This window comes from Ptychodera flava, chromosome 10 (assembly GCF_041260155.1).
Source record: "Ptychodera flava strain L36383 chromosome 10, AS_Pfla_20210202, whole genome shotgun sequence".
NCBI lineage: Eukaryota > Metazoa > Hemichordata > Enteropneusta > Ptychoderidae > Ptychodera > Ptychodera flava.
In genome coordinates, this window is record NC_091937.1 from 40572540 (window position 1) to 40596302 (window position 23763).

General features: G+C 37.9%; 1 protein-coding gene across 2 annotated transcripts in view; it reads left to right on the plus strand.

The window, feature by feature from the left end:
• Positions 1-23344, plus strand: part of LOC139142799 (C-type lectin 37Db-like) — a 49506-nt gene extending 26162 nt beyond the window's left edge. The window contains exons 2-5 of one of the 2 annotated variants that reach the window (XM_070712966.1): positions 798-1186; positions 2996-3356; positions 22628-22701; positions 23021-23344. In XM_070712966.1, coding sequence (XP_070569067.1) covers positions 838-1186; positions 2996-3356; positions 22628-22701; positions 23021-23046 — 810 coding nt within the window. In that variant the 5' untranslated portion in view covers positions 798-837 and the 3' untranslated portion in view covers positions 23047-23344. The remainder of the gene's footprint in view (positions 1-797; positions 1187-2995; positions 3357-22627; positions 22702-23020) is intronic. The other variant, XM_070712967.1, reaches the window with a different exon arrangement.
• The last annotated feature ends 419 nt before the right edge of the window (positions 23345-23763 follow it).

Genomic DNA, 23763 nt, shown 5'->3' on the forward strand with positions numbered 1-23763 from the left:
TCTTTGGTAAATTGTTTCTATAGTACCAAAGTTTACATAGTGACCCCAGATTTTTATTCTGATTTTGAAAGAAAATGGTTGAAACTTTGCTTGAGGAAAGTTTTAGAAAAAGTTTAAGTCTCTCACTTTCGAGGCGCATACTTATCACGTTACGCATAGGATAGCTCCCAGGGAGCTGTGTAAGAAAGCACCTCTCTTCTCTATCCCAGAATCCAAATCTGTCACATGTTGTTGTCTCTCCACGCTGTCCCCTTTTGTACTGCCGGCTACCCTTCTCACCCGAGAACAAACACCGTGTAGCGTGTTCCCTGGACTTGCCAACTAGTCACTTGGATTTTCTCGGGCATAAACGGCAGTAGATGGCTGGTCAAGTAGTGGTTTTGCGTCCAGCGGCTATCTGCCATTGTTGTCTATCTGTGCTGTGCTGTTTGTGTTTGTAGCATAGAGTTTGTCACTACGGAACTTATGGCTATGGTGTTATAGCTTGGTAATATTGTTCTGATTCGCGATCACCTCGCAATTAGCGCGACAGCCTGCTAATTGTCCCCTCAATTTGCTCTGTTTTAGATCATGTTCATTGGCCTACAGACTTGCGGCAAGTCTCAGTGTATATTTTCCCGTCTTCTTCCTCAGTTATACCAATCGGTTACCTCTTTGTCGTCTCTTTATCAGTTCCCCCTTAAGTCTTGCCCGGTAAGTGCCTATTTTAAAAGGTAGGTTTCTGCAATGGGCTTCGCATTTCTCGTAGTACCGTCTAAATCTTCATGTTTTTCGATTTCTCAAACTTTTACAACAACGGTGGCTGTTCGGAGTGGACAAGCTGGATGAGTGACGAAAATGGAGGGACTCTGGACCCGAGCTCTATCGGCGAGTTTGAAATCATTATCAATTACGAGGCACCCATGGATTCTGCGACGACCAATCGCCATCGAATGCAGGCTGGCCGTCGACCCTCACAGTCCGCATGATCAGACCAACCAAGTTTCCCTGACCTGCGATTTGAACACCGGATTTTTGTGCTTCCACAGCCAACAGACTGGAGACTGTTTTGATTATGAAATTCGCCTTCTCTGTCCTTCAGTATGCGATTCCCAAACGACGCCTCAACCTATACAACAGACATCTGAAGCACGCTTACTCCACCTCACTACCGTGACCACTACCGTGTCCACTACCGTGACTGAAGGTATGAAGTTGAAACGTGGTCCCCACTAGACTGTTTATCAGGTGCAGCCAACAAACAATGCACAATTTAAGAAGTCCTTATCATGATAAGATATATTGCGCAGTTCAACTAATGTGAATTGACCAATTTTAAGTCAAGGGGATAATTAATGAGCTGATCGTAATTTTCCCTCCAACTGAAAATTTTTTGACTTACGCTCCCGCACTCAAACTTCATTTTTACCCACTCCCCAAATATTTTACCTTTTTCCCTCCCCAATTGTCAATTTTTGAAGCTCCCCTGCCCTGTGGCAAAAAAAACTTTTCGATTTTCCCTTGCCCTGAAAAAATTCCCTTATTTTATCATTCCCTTGCAGATATAAGGCTCCCCTGCCTTGTGATGTTCCTCTCCACGGAAACACCATACCCACATTTAATTTTATTTATAGGCTCAATTTCCCTATCCCCGTTTTACAAGTAACTTCCCATCTTCTCGTTTTTGCCCAATCCCTGTCCAAAGGCCAACCAACCGACATTTGCCCTGCCCGATAGAAAAACTAAAATGTGCTCCCTGCAAGCTCAATATATGTCCCCTGCCCAAGCAAAATTAAAATTTCCCCTGCCCTCAAAGCAACCGCTCCCGGAACAGCTTTTTCGATGAATAGCTCCTTTGGCTGCACCTGACAGTGTGTTTATACGCAAACTGGTCAACTCTTTACTTAAGCTAAACGGAGTTGAACAATTATGGTGATGTCCCTGTGAACTCTCTTAGAAAAGTGACCCTTCTAGAACGTTATACTCAAACTGGCCGAGGCTTTAGAAACACCAAGGCCATTGCTCAACTATGACGTCATATGCTCGATAGGCTGTAATGACACTATTTCCATCGAGGCTAAGTTAATTAGACGGGATTGATTCTTACATTGTGGTGTTAAATGGGCCGAAAGTATGTGAAAGCATAAAATCAAACGGTTTTAACACTGTACGATATTCTATAGTCCTGAATCAAAATATAAAACACTTATTTTAATATTGTTTCAACAGATGACCTGTGTGTATTATGATCAATTCGAAATAGGAAAAATTATGTAAATAATCCATCATATTAATGAGTGAAACAGTCGAAGGACTACTTGAACTTACACATGGAACACATTATAAGAGACGCAAATGGTAGCATTATCATTGACCATGCTATATTTGAATTTCTTTCATGGCATGAAAAAACGAGGTTCACTAGATCATACGATACGATATAGAGGGGCTGCACCCTGAACACCAATCGGGGATCTGGAACTCTAATGCGGCCCGCAGAAGAAGATAACACTCGGTGCATAAGTGTCGAGCCGTAGACACCTTGGCAAAACAAGTGCAACCTTAAACAGTGCTTTTCAATAAGGATCACTCTCAAACTCGAGAACATGATAAAAATACATGGTTTAACAAATACTAGGCATTCTTCCTTGCCTATTAATAAGAGAACTGAACTTGAGAATTATGAATGATCCTTTTCGTCTTTCACTTTTTTCAAACTAAAAGTCTAACTGGTGATTCAATACACCACAGTACCAAGTAATTCTTTAAGTATAATTTTGCTATAATGGCATTGACAATTGAAACTGTCAAAATCATTAAAACCAGACATTGCAATGATAGCCCACACGGGTACAAATCTGTTCATTCCGAAATAAATCAAAATTCAAGTGAACTTATTATTTCGTTTAGGCGAATACATTGAAAACCTTAAAAATGATAATATTAAATATATCCTGGAATTATTTATTTGTTGCTGTGAAACACTTTATCAATGTGTCACATGCTTTGTGTTCAGTGACTATTAGACGATGTGAATGTTACAAGTACACCGCCGTGTGTTCCCAGTCTAACTGGGACGACGCCAAAACTTCATGCGAAGGAGACGGTGGTTGGCTTGCAACAATGGATACACAGGAACTGTGGGAACAGTTGCAAACTTCAATAGACGATGCTAATATGGACAAGAAATCCTGCCATGGGAATGGATTTTGGATCGGATTCCATGACCCTGACAGGAGTCTTGATGGAAGTACTCACGACGAAACAGCGTTCGAATGGATTTATCCGATGTGTGAAAGTTTTGTCACATGGGCAGCAGGCCAACCTAATGATAACAAAAAGCACGACGATTCGGGACAAAATTGCGTCCAATTATGGTTAGTAGGTTTCTAAAGTACTTCGATATGACTTCACAAATCGACGACATTTCAACTCTAGTGTTTTCGAAAAAGTCTCATATATTTTGCGTATTGCAAAGCCTTATACCATTTCACAACAATATAAATTAAACGAGACCGCTAACACCCATTATATACTTAATTGGATGTGTAATTGAGCGCTTTATTTTTAAGTTTAGTGATTTTTTTTTTGTAAAATTCCGTTATCGGTAGAAGTAGGCACATAATGTAACATTTTCTTTTTTCGTTTTGCTTTTTATTTTAGGACCAAGAAAAATTTCGCTTACGACGATGAATACTGTACTTCTGAAAAAGGCTATATCTGTCAGAAACTTAGTAAGTAACGAAACCTTAAAAGGCAGCATCTTCTACACTATGTGACATCGTGTCATCTCGACCGTCTCTTATTTTAGACGTAACGAGAGTATGAGACTTTATGTATACTCTTGCAACAGAAACTATTACTCCTTTTATTATATGCACATCGTATGGCATTGACGATTCTATACTAGAAAAGATTGCGATGATAAAAGTCCGAAGAACAAATACTATTTGCAACAGAAACTATTACTCAAGTGTAGCTCAACCTTGCTCTCTCACAAAGGCATATTTCCTTGATTATGGACAGAAAATTATGTAAATTTATGACAGAGGAAGAAAGTTAGCCTACCTGCCTCTATTCGAAAAAAAATTTCAACGGGAAAATAGCACGCTTCACCAATACATAGCCTCTCATAATATATATTGTCCCTCCCTATTATAATGTGTTATGACACAGAGGTTATGTTTTCTCACCGGTTGTGGGGATTGTTTTGTTACAGCTTTGTGCAACTGTACGCGTTCATAAATGTCAACATGGAGATCAAATGCTGTGTCTTGCCTGATGAGTATCCAGCTTGGAGACATCTTTGAAAAGAAACACATCACATTTAAGGTTATATATGAACAAACTTGTTAAATTTTAAGGTTTTCCTATTATACCCGCCCGAAAAGTTTCAAGAATACGTATGCGGGTTTCTTTCTTGTCATTCTCCGCTCAGTTAATATTATTCATGGCATCCCTAGCTCGCTATTAAGTATATTTGGCAACATTGTAACCATTTAACTTAGTCATAGTAATAAAATCAGATGACTTAAAGAATGAAGACGTAATCCTTATCATTCAATACAACTTTTACTCCTACTGCACAGGGATGTTTTTGGAAAGGCCTTTTCTTACTGCATTTTCTACCGCTGACGCACATCCCTCTTGAACAAACCGAATTCGTTTTCTCTGCCGGTCAAAACAGAAGAGCGCATTTTTATGTTTATGGTGAATTTTAAGTTGAAATAGAGCTCGGGAACACATGTTTTAACTCTATAATTTTCTGACAAAATAGTTATGTCGACTAATTTTGAAGACCATGCAGTGAATGGTCTTTTCTATCGCGTTTAAGTTGACCGCCTGCTGTTTACGTACCCAAGATAACGAACCCATGCCTTCAACGCAGAAAATCTTTTTAGGATATGCAAGTACGTATAGTGTACCCCAGTTGGTGGCACTCCAAGGGAAAATGGGTATTCATGCAATGCGCACTTACAAAATCGCAAATAAAGGTTAGGTGTTTGTGCAACATCACTGTCCGTGAAAAAAAAGAGAAAGAGAGTACTGTGCTGTTTCCGAAAAACTGGAAATCCGATATAATAAAGAACTTCGCCAAACTTAAAAGTATTGGTGTCACTAAGAAGACGTTCACTAAATTTAACTTCTTCTTTAACTAACAGACCAACATTTGCGAAATAATTGCTAAAGCTATCGTAAATTTGTAAAGGACACGTACACACACATATTTATATATATTATATTGTGTGTGTATATATATATATATATATATTATATATATATATATATATATATGTGTGTGTGTGTGGTGTGTGTGTGTGTGTGTGTTATATATATATATATTATATTGTATATATATATATGTGTGTGTATATATTATATTGTGTATATATATATGTGTGTGTGTGTGTGTGTATTATATATATATAAATATAAATATATATAATATATATATATACATATATATATATATATATATATATATATATATATATATATATATATATATATATATATATATATATATATATCATTATGCTATGCCTGTATTGCCATTCTTCTATTGTTCAGACGGTACTGATATGTACCCATAGTTTAACTAGTGAAAATACGAATTATATTTTCACTGTAACCGAACTACTCACAGCTACGCGTACGCGTGACCTTCTCTGGTATGCATGGCCTTCATCGTTATATGTACATATAAAACAGCTGAGCGAACAAGACAAATGACAATCTGAAACGTCATTATGATTATGGTCCAAATTCTGTTGTTTGCAGTCACTTCATGGCATTGCACTTAGGCACAAGTAGAGTTGTACCAAAAACACACAAACAAACGTATTGAAAATTTGTATCATTTGCCGACACCTGTCATCGTTCAAGGCCGGTCCCCTGGCGGTGCGGTGTTTTCGTGTCGTCTACGCTGCTGAAGATTACATGTAAGATATCGTTTGACAGTGCATCATGATAGAACCGCTTTACGACAAGTTTCCTGTTGATGAGCTTAAGTATCTGGGCGGTGAATTACATACATCGTTTACAGCCGTAAATGAGCCACAAAAATCCAACCGCACTGAAAATACTCGCGACAGACAAGGTTGAAGGTGCACATAATATTTCCGATTTGTACCTGTCAGTGAGATTCACAGGTCATGATCGTGTCTGGTGGCACCGGTGCGGTGCGGGTTTCAGATACAATGTCAGATCTAGGGAAAGTCAAACATTCGCTTAGGTTGTTAAAGGAAGTTTAGTTCTATTTAGGCAAGCCAGGAACGAAAATATACGAGCAGACGACGGAAATACCTTTGAAATGTTTTATTCGTACAGCAACAAAATCACGAACGAGTTACGACACTACAGCTTACAGTGTACTCACTTCATGTTTTCCCTAATCCGCTTACTAAGAAGGTAAATTCGGCATATTTGACGTCTGGGGACATGTATAATTCTTCGAGATAAAGTGACTGGTATTATATCCACTGTGCATTCATAGATGTCGCAGAGCTGCTTGCTCCATGCTCTCAGCTGTTCATACTCGATCGAGTTTGAAATCGAACGCTGGCGTGGTGCGAGTATTTTGACCCGTTTTTGGCGGCCTCATAACTTTCACGTAGGGATGAGGTTAATGTATCAAAACACGAAAACACACCCATTTTACAACTCCCGCCTATTTTTTACATCCACCGTCATTTTAAACTAAAAATAAATCTTCTTCAAATTGTGAAAACCTGTGTCGACATCGTAATATTTAAATTGTTCGCTTTAAAAGTGCTCTATAAACCCTCCTTTGAAGTGGAATGGCCCAATAGCGGAATAATATCAAGAAGTGATACGGTTGTCATCACTCATCAGCAACCAACTTTTTATAAGTACAGCCTGGAGGAAGCAAGGTCGATTTCAAGTTGATTTCGTCGCTAATTTCGGAGCGTCTGAAGGAAAACAGTCATAACCAAAGCATGCATGTATGATAAAGGGGTTATTACACGAAGTTAGGGCGATACCGCGTCGTATTCTCGTGATTTGTCCGTATTTTGACTCGTTGCTGCGCAACTTGTCAAAATACGGACACATCACTCGAATACGACGCAGTATCGCCCAACTTCGTGTAATAACCCCTAAATATATATATATATATATATATATATATATATATATATAAGAATACCGAAATTACAGTGCTCAATGCTAAAGCAGAACGTTATAAATAAAAACCTAAATCACTTCAAGTACCAAAGTATTGATTGATATCTGCATGTAACTTAAGTGTCATGCATCCTGCAATCTTCATACGGATAAAATGTCCTCTTCACTTCTTTTGTCTGAACATTGCAGGATGCATGAAACTTAAGTAACAGATATTATTAATTTGTACTTGACGATGTGTATGTTTGTATGTATGTATGTATGTATGTATGTATGTATGTATGTATGTATGTATGTATGTATGTATGTATGTATGTATGTATGTATGTATGTATGTATGTATGTATGTATGTATGTATGTATGTATGTATGTATGTATGTATGTATTGCTTAGCTGACTCATAAGCTTATATGTCACGTCGAAAACAAGTAAAGGTACTTCCTGTCCATCAGTTCACGATTGAGCAACAAAATTACATGACGTCATGCAGGGCTCGAAATTAGCGGTAGTCCCGCGTCCACAGACTACCAACTTTTCCCGGGGCTACCAAAACCCATGAAATGGTAGCCCACACGGACTACCAAAGCCTGGGACATGAAATTACTTAGCGGACGACATGATGTTGATCGCTGTGAGATGACTGACGCTCATACAGTCAACTCAGCTGGACACAGAAAGGCCAGACTATTACTTTGTTATGCAAGTTAAAAGGCGACAGTGCAGTCGAATTTGTTGCGACAAACTTTCAATAAAATATCATTATCTGAACTGATGTACTTGGATGACAGGCTTGGGAACTGATGGCCAATGAAAATTCATTTTCATAGTTATTTAATCACAATGTATCAATCACAATCGATAAACACAAAATTATTCAAACTGCAAAGAAAAAGCTGTTGGGCCATCCACAAATTACGCTTTCCGAAGTGTACGAGATCATCCAATGATAGTGTACTATGGTGGAGAAATATAGCCAAAATTGCCACGAAAGTATTGGGAACATGACTATACCAAGTTGTCATCCTGAAATTCATAGCCAATCTATTTTAGCCATGCTATGTTTACACGTGCTACGTGAAAGGTCGATGTCATGACGAACATCAAAATTTGCAAATTTTGAGGCGTCACCGTTGTCCACTATGTCATGCTATACCGTTCTCCTAAGGCTATGATCTGCAGGTATTGATGTCAAATGACTGGAAAATTCACTTCCTTGATAGAATTATGCAAAATAAATCTTTCATTGTCTAGATATCAATAAAAATATCCTTTACAAAAAAACCTTCATTCATGCATGGGCTACCAAACCTTGTCACTGGGCTACCAACGTCAGAAAATGGTAGCCCAATGGGTCTACAAAGGAAAACAGTTAATTTCGAGCGCTGCGTCATGGGATTTCGAATCTTATAACACATTACTATTCACTATGTGGTCTTCAATATCGGACTCGAGTGCGGACTAGAATGCGGTGATAATAGACCAGCAGTGGAACGAAGGGAGCCGCGTCATAAACAGATAAAAACTTCCTTGAATACTCTTGACACACAATTTTAAATACTCTTTAAAATAGATATTGAGTAACTGAATTGAGGCCGGTAAGATAGATAGATGGATTTATTGTATTTCTAGACCTCCGGCCCCTATACAAAGAAATTACATTCCAGATGAAATAATTACAAATGAACAAATATTAATGGGGAAAAAAAGAATACCAGCTGAAAAAACGCCAATATGCCAGGAACAAAACAAGATTAATTTACATAACATATCAATTCTTTACGTAAATGAAAAGCCTTATAAATATATGTGTATAATTGACATAGTAATTCTTTATCAGATGTAAGTAATAGGCGATAAAATTTACAAAGATTAGGATGTGTATAATAAAGTCACTAGGAAGATATCTTATTCGTAAATCTGTGCAAGCAGGGCATTCAAATAAAAAATGATATTCATCTCCAACCTTGTTTGATTTACAAATTTTACAAAATCTGGCACTACATGGAGTACCACTTCGTCTGCCTTCTTCGACGTTTAATGGCAGACACGCACAACGAAAACATGCAAAGATTTGACGGATTTTGAAATTACAATTCATAAACAAATATTTTTCAGGTTCTAAAGCACTCTTAAAACAAGTATACGAACGCATTTTTTGTTTTCTATTCAAATTTGCCCATCATTGCTGTTTAGCAATATCTTGGACTCTACTAAAAATTCATGCAAAAACCTTTCCTTGTTCCCCACTTCCTGGGCAAGCCATACGTATCCAAAAGCGTATGAATACAAAATATGTTTTATTGAAGTTGCCCAGTTCTGCTTGCCAAGAGAATTTAAATTAAAAAGCATGACGTAAGCTTGGCGTGGCAACCTAGTTGGTGGCAGTTCAGTGAACTTAAGCCAAATTTCACACAGCGTTGCAGAGTTCTGACAAAAATGGGTAATCTACCACATTCTCCAAGGACAGCTTCATTCGTTGCACTGGAAGGCAGAGCCAAAAATATCCTACACCATTTACGTTGTACCTTCTCAGCTTTGTCATAAAATTGATACCCCCATATTTCTGACCCATACATTAAAATGGGGAGAATAATTGAATCAAATAACTGAAAATGAATTTTAAAAGGAAAACCATTCAACTTTTTGGAAGAAGCATATAATTCAGTTAATGCTTTGTTGGCTTGGTCAGCAAGTGTCGATACTGCTTTTCCCAAAGTATTTCTACATGAAAGTAACAAACCCAGATACTTATAATAACTTACAACTTCTAGCATTTGACCGTTTAAAAAACACTTTCAGAACGTGCTCTATGGCCACCTCTGCGGAAAACCATAACTTTGGTCTTATCAATGTTTACTTTCATTTCCCACTTTTTACAGAAAAGACTTTAAACATCAATTAACCTTTGTAGATTTACAACACTGTCTGCAAAACTTAAAAAATACTGAATCCCCAAATTACCAGAATTTACTAGCATGTCGTTCAGTTCTTCAATAAAAAGGTAAAAAGTATTGGGCTCAGCATACAGCCTTGCCTAACCCCTACAGGACAATTAAAATATTGTGATACATAAGACCCTGATTTAACACAAGACTTGACATTTGAATACATAGAATGTAAGATATAAAACATTTTACCTGATACACCAAGAAGTGACAATTTACACAATTATAGCAAGGAATGATTCACTCTATCAAAAGCCTTTGAAAAATCTACAAAAAGGCAATAACATTTTCCACCAGGTCTACCAAGGTATTTTTGGGTAATCGCATGTAGAACAAAAAATGTTATCGACAGTGCTGTGGTTCTCACGAAAGCCACCCTGACAGTCAGACCTTATGTTATTGGACTCTGCCCAGATAGATAATCTTTCGTTTAAAATTGATGTAAATTTTTTTTCCAAAAACATTAAGCAGTGAGATTCCTCTGTAATTGTTAGTTACGTTTTTATTCCCTTTTTTGAAAAGAGGGATAATGACACCTATAGCCCAGTCCTCAGGAAAATTTCCTGAGTCAAAGATACTATTAAATAAAATGAGAAGGAAAGGAGTAATAACAGCGGATGAGAATTTGAAAAATTCACCCGGGATTCCGTCAACTCCTGGAGACTTAGCAGATTTAAATCTTTTTAAATTTAACAGTATTTCAACTTCTGTAATACATTTATTTAGTTCTCCGTCCTCGGCTTGATTCGGAGAAGGCGATGAAAGTAAATTACTTATAGCATCTTCGACAGTTTCACGAAAAGACTGGTCACTTACATCAGTGTCACTACATTGTACATAAAGGTTTTTAAAATAATCATACCATTCATTTAAACTGATGGCATTTGAAGTATGGCTTTTACGGTTCATACATGTCTCCAAAATCTGCCATATGTCTAAAGAACCACCCTCCTTGAAAACTTGTAACAGTTTCTCCTTAATGGCATCTTGATAGTTTGTTTTTTTAACTCTACAAGTCGCTTTAAAAACTTTCTTTGCTGTCAAATACTCTTTAAGTGAAGAATATGAGCTTGTTTTCCGAAAGTCTTTCAACTTATCGTACATAAGTCTTTTTGAAATAACATAAATCGTCAAATCAACCTTGTATTTTACGACTATTTCTGTTAAAATCTGAACTTTTCATACCTTTACCTGCAAACTGCAATGCACTGGTAAATTTACGAATAGCTGTATTTACATCAGGTAAGATGGCAATGGCATCTTTGAAAGAATTTGATGTTTCAACAGAAGTGACATTTTCTAAATACCTAGATTTGCTATTTTCTGACCAACGGTAACGAACAAGCTTTGCGCATTGGCCATCACCACTTGTTGTAGAGACAATGTCATGCGTGGTATTGACAGTAAATTACAAGATAATGCAAAATGGTCAGATTCAGTACGAGGTATAATGTCAAAGTCGTTCACACACTCAAATAATCGGCAGACATGATCATGTAATCCACAACGCAAGCTCCCAAGGCTGTTGCACAAGTAAAATTCCCAACACTATCACTGCCAGCCCTGCCATTCAAAAAATGTATGTCCATTCCTTTACATAAATCAATCAATACTTTGCCAGCAGGTGTAACCACGTCATCCTTCGCGACGTGGACTGTAAAAATACTTTGGACATAATTTACATTTTCCAATACCGGAATGTGTGCTACTGAATCGTCGGTTATATAATCGTCAAGTGTACCTGTTCTGGCGTTGAAATCTCCTGCCAAAATAATATCATTACCGTCACACACATTAACCAGATAATCATATAATCTAACTATCTCTTCTAAAGAGTTGTCAGGACGTAAATAGCAACAACAAAAAGTAACATTTTTATCAGAAGAAAACAAAGAATTTTCAAACTGTAGGAAAACACAATTTTCTAAAATGTCAGTTTTACAACTTATAATTTTTTGAAAATCCACTTTTTGACATAAACCGCAACACCGCCGCTGGGACGCCCTTTTTTGAGCGTTTAACAGCAGGATATAAGAATACTTTATAATAAGAAAGAAAATTTACTTTATCGTCTTTTACACAAAATGTCTCTAGAAAGCAAACAATATCGTATTTCGCACACAAGGAAGAAAATTCTGGATTACCAATATTCCTTTTAAGCCTCTGATGTTCCATACCAACAGAGAAAGCGACCTGACATCTTTACAGTTGAGCCTTGACCACAACCCTATTCAGTGCTTCCACCTCGAAAGTTGTAGGTACGTTCGATATCTGCCCAGACTCTTCGTTGACACGAAACACGTGTTTACAGTGTGCCTCCTTTACGACAAGTTTGTCATATTGCAGATAAGCTTTCACGTCTTTATTAGCTTTGACAAGAGAACGGCGGAGATCTGATAGCTTGCCACGTATGTCCCGTATTCTTTTTGTATAGTCTTCACTGATAGAAATGTACGTGTGCTTCAACTTGTAAGCCTTACGAAGAGTCTGTTCCTTGTCTTTGTAATTTCTGAACATGGCGACGACAGGTTTGGACCCGCGAACAGATGGTGCGTTTGGAATTCTATGCACGCGTTCGAACTCCACGATGTCTTCCATCCCAAGATTATCATGAATAATTCGCTTTACTTTTTCTTCTGATTCGGCCCACGTTTCACTGCCCCCATTCTGTGACACACCAAATAACACCAAATTGTTTCGCCGACTTCTGTTTTCTCGATCATCTTTCTCCTTCCTTATTTCGTTAATTGACTTTTTCATTTCGTCAAGCGTTGTTTTCAACCAGGTCGTAGGACTTGCTTGTGAATCTGAGTCAACAGAAACACTTGACTTTCTTTTCAAACAATCTATTTCAGATTTTAATTTTTCAATTTCATTCAATTTCTCCAACTCTTCTTTCCTTTGCTCTTTGATAACATTAATATCTTCTCAACATTGTCAATCCTGGTTTGAAGGTGTGCGAAGTTACTGTTCATGGCTTTCGTATCAGCTTTTATGGTGTCTAATTTTTCATGTAAAGCAGTAATATCTTCTTTGGTTATTGCTTCTGAATCTGCGCTTCTCAACTTTGGTGGACCGGGATTCCGTTCAATGTTACCAGAAATGACCAGTAAACCAAACAAGCACAACTTGACAGCGAGTGCCATATGCCACATTGGTATGCACAGAGTCGCCATCTTTGGCAGTTTGCTTTGCCTCAATGGGTTACCACCAGCAAAACATCAAATTCTACGCCTAAATGTTTCCAAATTCGTTCCCATTTTTTCAAAATCCACGTCTATGTACCTTACCAAAATTGCTTGCAAACTTCTCTAGGCTGTAGTACCAGTCACCCATCGAAAATTCGTCGAAAATAGCGGAGCTAAGATATTGAACATGCTGCTACGTGTCTGCTTACGTAACTCATTGAGGCCGGTAAACAAAGGGTGTAACCATTCATGAACTTGGGCATTGCTGTTTAGGAGGCAACTTGGGGCAGTTGTTAAGGTACGGCACTCACTATCGGAGGATGGTGATTTCGAGACCCGGTTAGTCCAGAGTAACAGACTCAGAGGATAGTGAGTTCGAGACTCCAGCACGGCGTTGTGCCCCTGAGCGAGACATGTACACTTTACTCCTAATTGCTCCATTAGCAGTGGGTTACGGGTACGTTATCCTGTAATTGGGCTCGCCTGTTGGATGAGTACTAGTTATAAAAACAAAATGAAAACAATAACAAAATGAAAAAAATAAAAATCCATATGATCGCGTGAATTTAAGTACTATTCCATTTTATTTCACCTTAAGGTAGAATGAGCCTTTGAGGACAGCTACTGGGACTCTCACACTTTTATAGTATTCTTTTGGCTTACCCTTTTATGCGGGGGCTCAGTTTTAACCTTGTGGAGTAAATAAACTTTTCACCGGCTTAGTCTTGTAAACATCGGAGATTTTAATATCCCCACGAGTAACCGTTACGCGGGGAAGGCGGCCATTTTCAAATATCGGTAAATTGTAAGTAAATTTTTACTATAACCCAAACGGGATTTGAACCCCCACACACTCACGGCTACATCGCCTAGCTGCTAGGCCTCACACAAAACCAGTCGGCAACCGTTTCCAACTCAAAAGAGTTGGTCACAGAAACCGACTTAGATGGTACAATCCCGTGCGCGACCGAGCAACACAGTGTGCATGGAGCAGACGACACACAGACACAGTACAAACACACATATAGTAATCGGAAAAGCACGAGTAAGTAAATTGTAAGTAACTTGTTTCTCTCGTACCAAAATTTGCACAGTGATCACTGATTCTTGATTTTGAAAGAGAATGGTTGAAAGTTTGCTCAAGGTAGAACGCTCCTCGGGGACAGATGTTCGGACTCTCAAATTTCTACAATCCTTTTCTGATCTACCACTTGTGGGGGCTCATTTTAAAGCTCTTGGAGAAAGTAAAACATTAACCGTCTTAGTCTTTCGAAAATCCAAAATTTAATTTTCCCCATAGAGTTCACACAGGGATGGCGGCCATTTTGAATTTCAAAAATTGCAAAATTTTGGGCAATTTGTTTCGCTAGTTCCAAACTTTGCAAGGTGACACCCATTTTTTATTGTTGATTTGGTAAGAGAATGGTTGAAAGTTTCGTTTAGGAAAGTTTGAGCAAAAGTTTAAGTCTTTCATTTTCGAGGCACGAAGCCAGCCCTGATCTATAACACCCAGTTTTATGTATATCTTTTATACGTTCAGTCTAGTTGTTTATAGTTGATAGTCTCTTATATTTCAACTCGAAACGTTAGTGTTAGAAATGTGAATTCATACGCATTATGACACAATGAAAGTAAATCTCGTCTCACATTCCATATAATCTTTGAAGGGTACTACTTCTACATCAAAAGCTTATTCCGACAATAGTTGAACATAAAATATTTAGCTATGTTACATGTAAGCTATAAAGGCAGGCTGAACAGCAGGTAAAACAGCTAGTAAGCTGCATATAATACAATACAGAAGTGTGACGCTTTGAAAATATTTTGAGCCCCTCCTGATTGTTAAGCAGTTCGCTAGACAAAAGGAGACTAAGATAATATTTATGTTGAAATTATAAATGGGCATGATGCATTTAAGCTATTAAGCACTACAAGCAGCGGGATCAGAAACTTCCCGTCAGTTATGGCCAGAAATTTCTGTTGTCGATATGTTGAATTCAAACATAGACTTTGACGCAGAAATGGCAGCTTACAAAGCCTTCGCTTATGGCCCACGCTTTCCGAACAGTTAACCCTGGCTTATTGCTACATGAACTTTTAACTGCCCAGTCTGTACTTTTGGCGAGTGCTTACTTTACTTGAGGGTGTGTGTTCCTGTGTGTTTGAGGGAATACTTAAGTATAAAAATCTGGCAAAGGAAGCAGCCACTTTCTGTTGGCGGGGAAAAAGTATTAAAAGCATCAGTAATGACGATTAGCTGTATTACTTGTCTGTTTATTCTGGATAATGGAGACTAATCTGTCCCCTTAGACGGCTGTTCAAACATACCAATATTTTTCAAACATTTGACGCATCATAGTTAGATGACACTGAATGTCCGGTAATAAAGACAACGAGTCGATACATTTTAACACCGTTATTCGTTTGTTGATAAAACATATTTCCAATTATCAATGAGGAATCATTTATATCGACGCTGATGTGCACGAATAAAGGAACAATATGTATCGATATTGAGTCAGGTAGTTTTTCACCCTAGCAACGTATAGAAGCATTTCATATTGGTAATAAACTATCGCCGTTATTTCCCTTTGATGACCAAAACAATATGTTTCTGGGGATGCATAATTGTAGATATGAAATTTAACTATGGAAGGGTGTTTGCTGTTTGTATAATTGTACTTTTCAAGTTGTCTTTCTCCATCTTGATCACACAATTAGAAAATTTCTATGATTCTGAACGGCTGATGTATGATGTTGACAATCATATATACCTGCCACCAAAGGGGTCTTTCTGGTCTTTGTCAGAGCCATTAGGCATCATTAAATAAATTTTCGTTTCAAGAAAAAGGTGGTGAAAATAACACTCGATGTTCCAGTCAGTATGGACCGCTCCGATGATGTACGGCTGTTTGCCTTCGGTAGTTTTCAATTCTTATATATACCCCGACGTTGCATACAGTGTTCATTGGTAACCCAAGTTGATCAACTGTCATTCTCAAGCTGGTTTTCCACATTTCAGGTAAGTGAAACTTGTTTCAGAGTTTTGTTCACACGTAAACGCTTTCGATCAGTGCATGCATGTAGTTTGTTAAGGTAGAATGCGGACCGGAATAGATATTTGGACCCTGAAACTTTTCAAATACTTTTCTGATCTATCACTTGGGGAGGGTCATTTTAAAGCTCTCTGTGTAATAAAACCTTTTTAACCGTCTGAGTTTTTACAAAATCGAAAATTTTATTTTTCTCCATAGAGTCAACACAGGGATGGCGGTCATTTGAAATTCAAATATCTTGGGTAAATTGTTTTTCTAGTATCAAAATTTGCACGGTGACCCCCGATCTTTATCACTGATTTTGAAAGAGAATGTAGAAAGATTCATCAAAGAAAGTTTGAGCAAAAGTTTGAGTCAATTACTTTCGAGGCGCATATTAACCTTACCTTAAATCCAGAATCCTCGTAGGTTTTCACAAGTGTTCGAAAGGGCGAGCTACTTTTCTATACGTGTAGTCTTAGTTGCGTGTAGATATTTTTTGTGGGTCACGATTTATTTCTGTTGATTCAGACGAAGAAGCTCCTGAAGTAACCAGCGTCTTTGGTAGCGGGATATTTTGCAGTTTACACAAACGCCAGAAGTGCCCTGCTTTTTGATATGAACGTATTCTTGTAGTCTGACTAACCTTTGAGCAGATGTTCAAAGACTGTTTAAAACTTTGTCCTGACTCGGCACAGAACATCGCCCCATTTACGCAATGCCCTTGATCGCGCACCATAGCTGACTCGGATGGCAAGGCTACCAACAACGCTACTGTCATACGTGAATGTGACTACGTGTAACTTTGCTTCCTAAGAGCAATTGGAACCCATTGTATTATTTTTTATTCCTCTTAAGCGTTTTTGTGGTAGGAAACTTTTCGAGTTTCTGTCGATTTCATCTGCATATGTAACCTCATCGATTTTTCTTTTTAAGTTACGTACTTGTTTTTATGAGTAATTGGTAACATTGTAACATTCAGCTATAGGGTACCTAAGACTTTTGAGAAATTTGAAAAATATGACGATCGAATTATCCCAAATTAGTTCCAATCGTGATAAAGGCAATAATATTTATGAAAGCCATTAAAGAAGTGCATCGAGCACAAGAAAATATGTAGTCAGCGCGCATCGCGTAAAGCCTTCTCGTTGTTTTAAGTCTACTTGAATTAAGAAAAATCAGGGTGCAGACTCTCTGGTCGGTTACTTTCTAGTTATTTTCCATAATTGCATTTTCCTTTTTCTCTAAGCATTTCTGTCTAAAAATTTCTCTGTTTTTATCATTCGTCAAGCGACGATCAATAGAATCACCACGAGACACGATGAACGTTGCAACAGTTCTTATGGTGATAGTGGCCATACATCAGGTCTATGCTGATTATCCACATACAGGTAAGATACCTTGAAAACATTTAATGAAAATTTGCAAATTTATGGTATGTCAAGCGATGACTTTGAGTTATTAAGGTTTTTCTTCTTTCATCTCACTTTAATAAACAGGATGGTGGTAATAGATAAAGTACTGGCTTTTAGAAAAACATATTCCCCCGTTGTCCCTAATTTACAAAACTATGAACAAGATATATACATAGTTGATTTCAGAAAGTATAGATAGAGAATCGAACTTTCCAAGAAATGTTCAAACATAATGCAAATAGACAAAACCAAACAATAAGGTAAATCACTATGATGTCGGGAAAGTTAAACATTGTTAAACTAACATAAGTTAAACTAACTACCTACCTTGTCCCTTTGAGATGGCTACGCTCTTGTACACCGACTTATCGATGCGTTTGACTGAAAACCGCCGAATAGAACTTCAAAGTCTTTATCATTTGCTTAAAGTGCATAGTGAGCCATACATCTTTCAATTCTTAGCACCATTCCGGCAAACATCATGCGACGCATGCCCAAGAAGTGAACCTCGGTAAATTTGTATTATAATGTCAAACGTCAGACAAATTTGCATCTCTAACATATCTTCTTTCTCGATAATCACAACAAAGGAGTGGAAAAAACCTTTGGCATTGCATTCCGTTTTCTCTAGAACTTTCTAACGTTGAGGGCGCTGATGTGTTTCTCGTATATCAGTTGTAATATAGAAACTCTGCAAATGTCAGGAATATTGGTCCTCTCCGACAAACTACAGGATTCTATACAATCGGGACATTCATTTTCCCTCCGCTTTCATTTTAAATAACTCTTCTATTATCAGTATGTCAAGTAAACGGCGGCAAACAACAGATATGCAATCTCTTCCAACAGGAGATGCCCTCCATAGTTTTTCTCATCGTAGCGACTTTTCAAAGGTTACAGTTGCACTTGCTCTGCACAAATGTCAGTGAAAGGAGTCAAACTAAGAATGGTTGAATGACGTCAGACATTCAGAGGAAGGATTGACTGTCATCCATCGTCATAACAGACTCACAGACTGATGTATCAGTGGCTGGGCCGTGAGGCCTAGCCATGGTTCAGTATTCAATAAACAAGTTCACGTGGTCACCCCCTTTTTCGTCCTTATATAAGATACGACAATCAGTCAGTGAATTGTAAGTCGCTTTACGACGTCAAAATATAGGGATGGCTAAATGAAATAGGTGTTGGTGTTGTCTCTGCATGACAGTACTGAAAACCTATTTACGGCGGTTGAATCAGACCTACGCAAGAGTCGAAACCATTTTTTATGATTTCAATGCTCCTCTTATTATGTAGTAGCAGCGATAAGTTTGTGTCAGTAAACGCCTGCACGATAATGGATTGCAGACAGCGAATTACTTCGGCTCCATTTTGGACATAGGCACCTCAGAAACAGTTGTGTGGAATTCGAAAGCACCGATGGTTCTTTATCCAAGAACCAAACTCATAACTACCAGTTATTTATCCATTGTCTGGCTTACAGGGAATCGCTTTCATTGTAGAAGCTTGAAATAAGACGTCAGAAAATGTGTAAAAAATTTACCAGTGAAATCTTAAAACCGGATCATAAGCTTAATTATCATATTCCCTCTACATCATGTCATGGGTATTCAACGAGGAATAAAAACAAGATTAATTTTAAAACCCGTACAAGACGTAAAGAATTAAGGCCAGTGGTTAATACAGCATGAGATTGTTACAGAGTTCATGAATTCCTTCTCCGACGTCAGTTGTGATTGTGATTGTTATTATCTATCAGTTTATTTTACCGTCTGTCTCTCTGTGGACTTTTAATGTTTATATCAATCTTTTAACTGGAGTATTTAAAGTTTTTTTCTATTTTTTGTATTGATTTTTAAACAAAAAAACTGTGTCTATTATTTTGACGTTTTTTGTATATTGTACACTCATTCTATTTGACCTTTTGGTCACAAATTGAGTATGAAATACCATAATAATAATAATATATAATAATAATAATAATAATAATAATAATAATAATAATAAACTTTTCACTAAATGCCATCTTGTTTTCTACAAACCTGATCACGTGACAACAAACATCTTACTGTGTGTTCCCATACTCTTCCTCACCAGTTCAGATTATTTATATGATTTTCGTCATTTCCCTTCGTATTACCCAATCATCGCCTGTTCTGACTGCTCTCACTATAAGGCTTGCATGCGTGTTTCTAAACCGGGCTTTACATTTCTCTTGACACTATCTAAATCTTAACTTGTTCATATTCTCGTACTTTGACAACAACGGTGGCTGTTCGGAGTGGACAATCTGGATGAGTGACGAAAATGGAGGGACTCTGGACCCAAGCTCGATAGGCGAGTTTGAAATCATTAATCAATTGCGAGGCACCTATGGATTCTGCGACAACCCAATCGCCATCGAATGCAGGCTGGCCGTCGACCCTCATACTCCGCATGATCAAACCAGCCAAGTTTCCCTGACCTGCGATTTGAACACCGGATTTTTGTGCTTCCACAGTCAACAGACTGGAGACTGTTTTGATTATGAAATTCGCCTTCTCTGTCCTTCAATATGCCGCAATTCCGCAACGATACCTCAATCTATACGACAGGCATCAGAAGCACGCTTACTCCACCTCACTACCGTGTCTGAAGGTGATCCTCACTAGACTGTTATCAGATGCAGCCAACGAACAATGCACAATTTAAGAAGTCCTTATCATGATAAGATATATTGTGCAGTTCAAGTAATGTGAACTGACCAATTTTTAGTCAAGAAGATAATTCATGAGCTGTCGATTTTCCCTTCCCTGAAAAAAAATCCCTTATTTTATCATTCCCCTGCAGATATGAAGCTCCCCTGCCTTGTGATGTTCCTCTCCCCGGAAACACCATACCCATAGGCTCAATTTCCCTATCCCCGTGTTACAAGTAACTTCACGTCTTCTCGTTTTGGCCAATCCCTGTCCCAAGGCCAAACAATCGACAGTTGCCCTGTCCGATAAAAAAAGTAAAATCTGCTCCCTGCAAGCTAAAAATATGTCCCCTGCCCAAGCAAAATTAAAATTTCCCCTGCCCTCAAAAGAACCGCTCCCGGAACAGCTTTTTCGATGAATAGCTCCTTTGGCTGCACCTGACGGTGTGTTTATACGCAAACTGGTCAACTCTTTACTTAAAGCTTAAACAAAACGGAGTTGAACAATTATGGTGATGTCCCTGTGAACTCTCTTGGAAAAGTGACCCTTCCAGAACGTTATACTCAAACTGGCCGAGGCTTTAGAAACACCAAGGCCGTTGCTCAACTATGACGTCATATGCTCGATAGTCTGTAATGGCACTATTTCCATTGAGGCTAAGTTTATTAGACGGGATTGATTCTTATATTGTGCTGTTAAATGGGCCGAAAGTATGTGAAAGCATAAAATCAAACGGGTTTAATACTGTACGATGTTCTATAGTCCTGAATCAAAATATTAAAAACTTTTTATAATTGTTTCAACAGATGACCTGTGTGTATTATGATCAATTCGAAATAAGAAAAATTATGTAAAACAATCCATCACATTAATGAGCGAAACAGTCGAAGGACTACTTGAACTTACACATGGAACGCATTATAAGAGACGAAAATGGTAGCATTGTCATTGACCATGCCATATTTGAATTTCTTTCATTGCATAAAAAACGAGGTTCACTAGATCATATGATACGATATAGAAGGGCTGCACACTGAACACCAATCAGGCATCTGGAACTCTAATGCGGCCCGCAGAAAGATAACACTCGGTGCATGAAGTGTCGAGCCGTAGACACCTTGGCAAAACAAGTGCAACCTTAAACAGTGTTTTTCATTGAGGATCACTCTCAAACTCGAGAACATGATAAAAAATACATGGTTTAACAAATACTAGGCATTCTTCCTTGCCTATTAATAAGAGAATTGAACTTGAGAATTATGAATGATCCTTTATGTCTTTCACTTTTTTCAAACTAAAAGTCTAACTGGTGATTCAATACACTACTGTAAAAGTACCAAGTAATTCTTTGAGTATAATTTTGCGAGAATGGCATTGACATTTGAAGCTGTCAAAATCTGACATTGCAATGATAGCCCACACGGGTACAAATCTGTTCATTCTGAAAAAATCAAAATTCAAGTGAACTTATTATTTCGTTTAGGCGAATACATTGAAAACCTTAAAATGATTATATTAAATATATCCTGGAATTATTTATTTGTTGGTGTGAAACACTTTATTAATGTGCCACATGCTTTGTGTTCAGTAACTTTTAGACGATGTGAATGTTACAAGTACACTGCCGTGTGTTCCCAGTCTAACTGGGAGGACGCCAGAACTTCATGCGAGGCAGACGGTGGTTGGCTTGCAACAATGGATACACAGGAACTGTGGGAACAGTTGCAAACTTCAATAGACGATGCTAAAATGGACAAGAAATCCTGCCATGGTAATGGATTTTGGATCGGATTCAATGATCCTGACAGGAGTCTTGATGGAAGTACTCACGACGAAACAGCGTTCGAATGGATTTATCCGATGTGTGAAAGTTTTATCACTGGGCAGCAGGCCAACCTAATGATAACAAAAGAAAGACGACTCGGGACAAAATTGCGTCCAGTTATGGTGAGTAGGTTTCTAAAGTACTTCGATATGATGTCACAAATCGACGACATTTCAACTGTAGTGTTTTCCAAAAAGTCTGATATATATTTTGCATATTGCAAAGCCTTTTACCATTTCACAACCATATCAATTAAACGAGACAGCTAACACCCATTATATACTTAATTGGATGTGTAATTGAGCGCTTTATTTATAATTTCAGTGCTTTATCCTTTTTTTGTAAAAATCCGTTATCAATAGAATTAGGCACGTGATGTAACATTTTCTTTTTTGGTTTTTGCTTTTTATTTTAGGACCAAGAAAGACTTCGCTTACGACGATGAATACTGTACTTCTGAAAAAGGCTATATCTGTCAGAAGAAACTCAGTAAGTAACGAAACCTTAAAAGGCAGCATCTTCTTATACAATGGTCCTGATCTACACTATGTGATACGGGCAATGTTTGAAAAAAATTGACACCGTGTCATCTCGACCGTCTCTTATTTTAGACGTAACGAGAGTATGAGAATTTATGTATACTCTTGCAACAGAAACTATTACTCCTTTTATTATATGTAGATCGTACGGTATTGACGATTCTATACTAGAAAGGATTGAATGATAAAAGTCCAAAGAATAGTGTGTTATGCCACAGAGGGACCGTGGTTATGTTTTCTCACCGGTTGCGTGGATTGTTTTGTTACAGCTTTGTGCAACTGTGCGGGTTCATAAATGTCAACATGGGGATTAAATGCAGTGCCTTGCCAGATGAGTATCCAGCTTGGAGACATCTTTGAAAAGAAACACATCACATTTAAGGTTATATATGAACAAACTTGTTAAATTTTAAGGTTTTCCTATTATACCCGCCCGAAAAGTTTCAAGAATACGTATGCGGGTTTCTTTCTTGTCATTCTCCGCTCAGTTAATATTATTCATGGCATCCCTAGCTCGCTATTAAGTATATTTGGCAACATTGTAACCATTTAACTTAGTCATAGTAATAAAATCAGATGACTTAAAGAATGAAGACGTAATCCTTATCATTCAATACAACTTTTACTCCTACTGCACAGGGCGGTCATGTTTTTGGAAAGGCCTTTTCTTATTGCATTTTCTATCGCAGACGCACATCCCTCTTATACCGAATTCGTTTTCTCTACCGGTCAAAACAGAAGAGTGCATTTTTTTGGTTGTGGTGAATTTTAAGTTAAAATATAGCTCGGGAACACACATATTTGGACTCTATAACTTTCTGACGAAATAGTTGTGTTGACTAATTTTGAAGACCATGCAGTGAATGGTCTTTTCTACCGCGTTTAAGTTGACCGCCTTCTGTTTACGTAGCCGAGATAATGACCCCATGCCTTCGACGCAGAAAAACTTTTCAGGATATGCAAGTACGTATAGTATACCCCAGTTGGTGGCACTCCAAGGGAAAATGGGTAT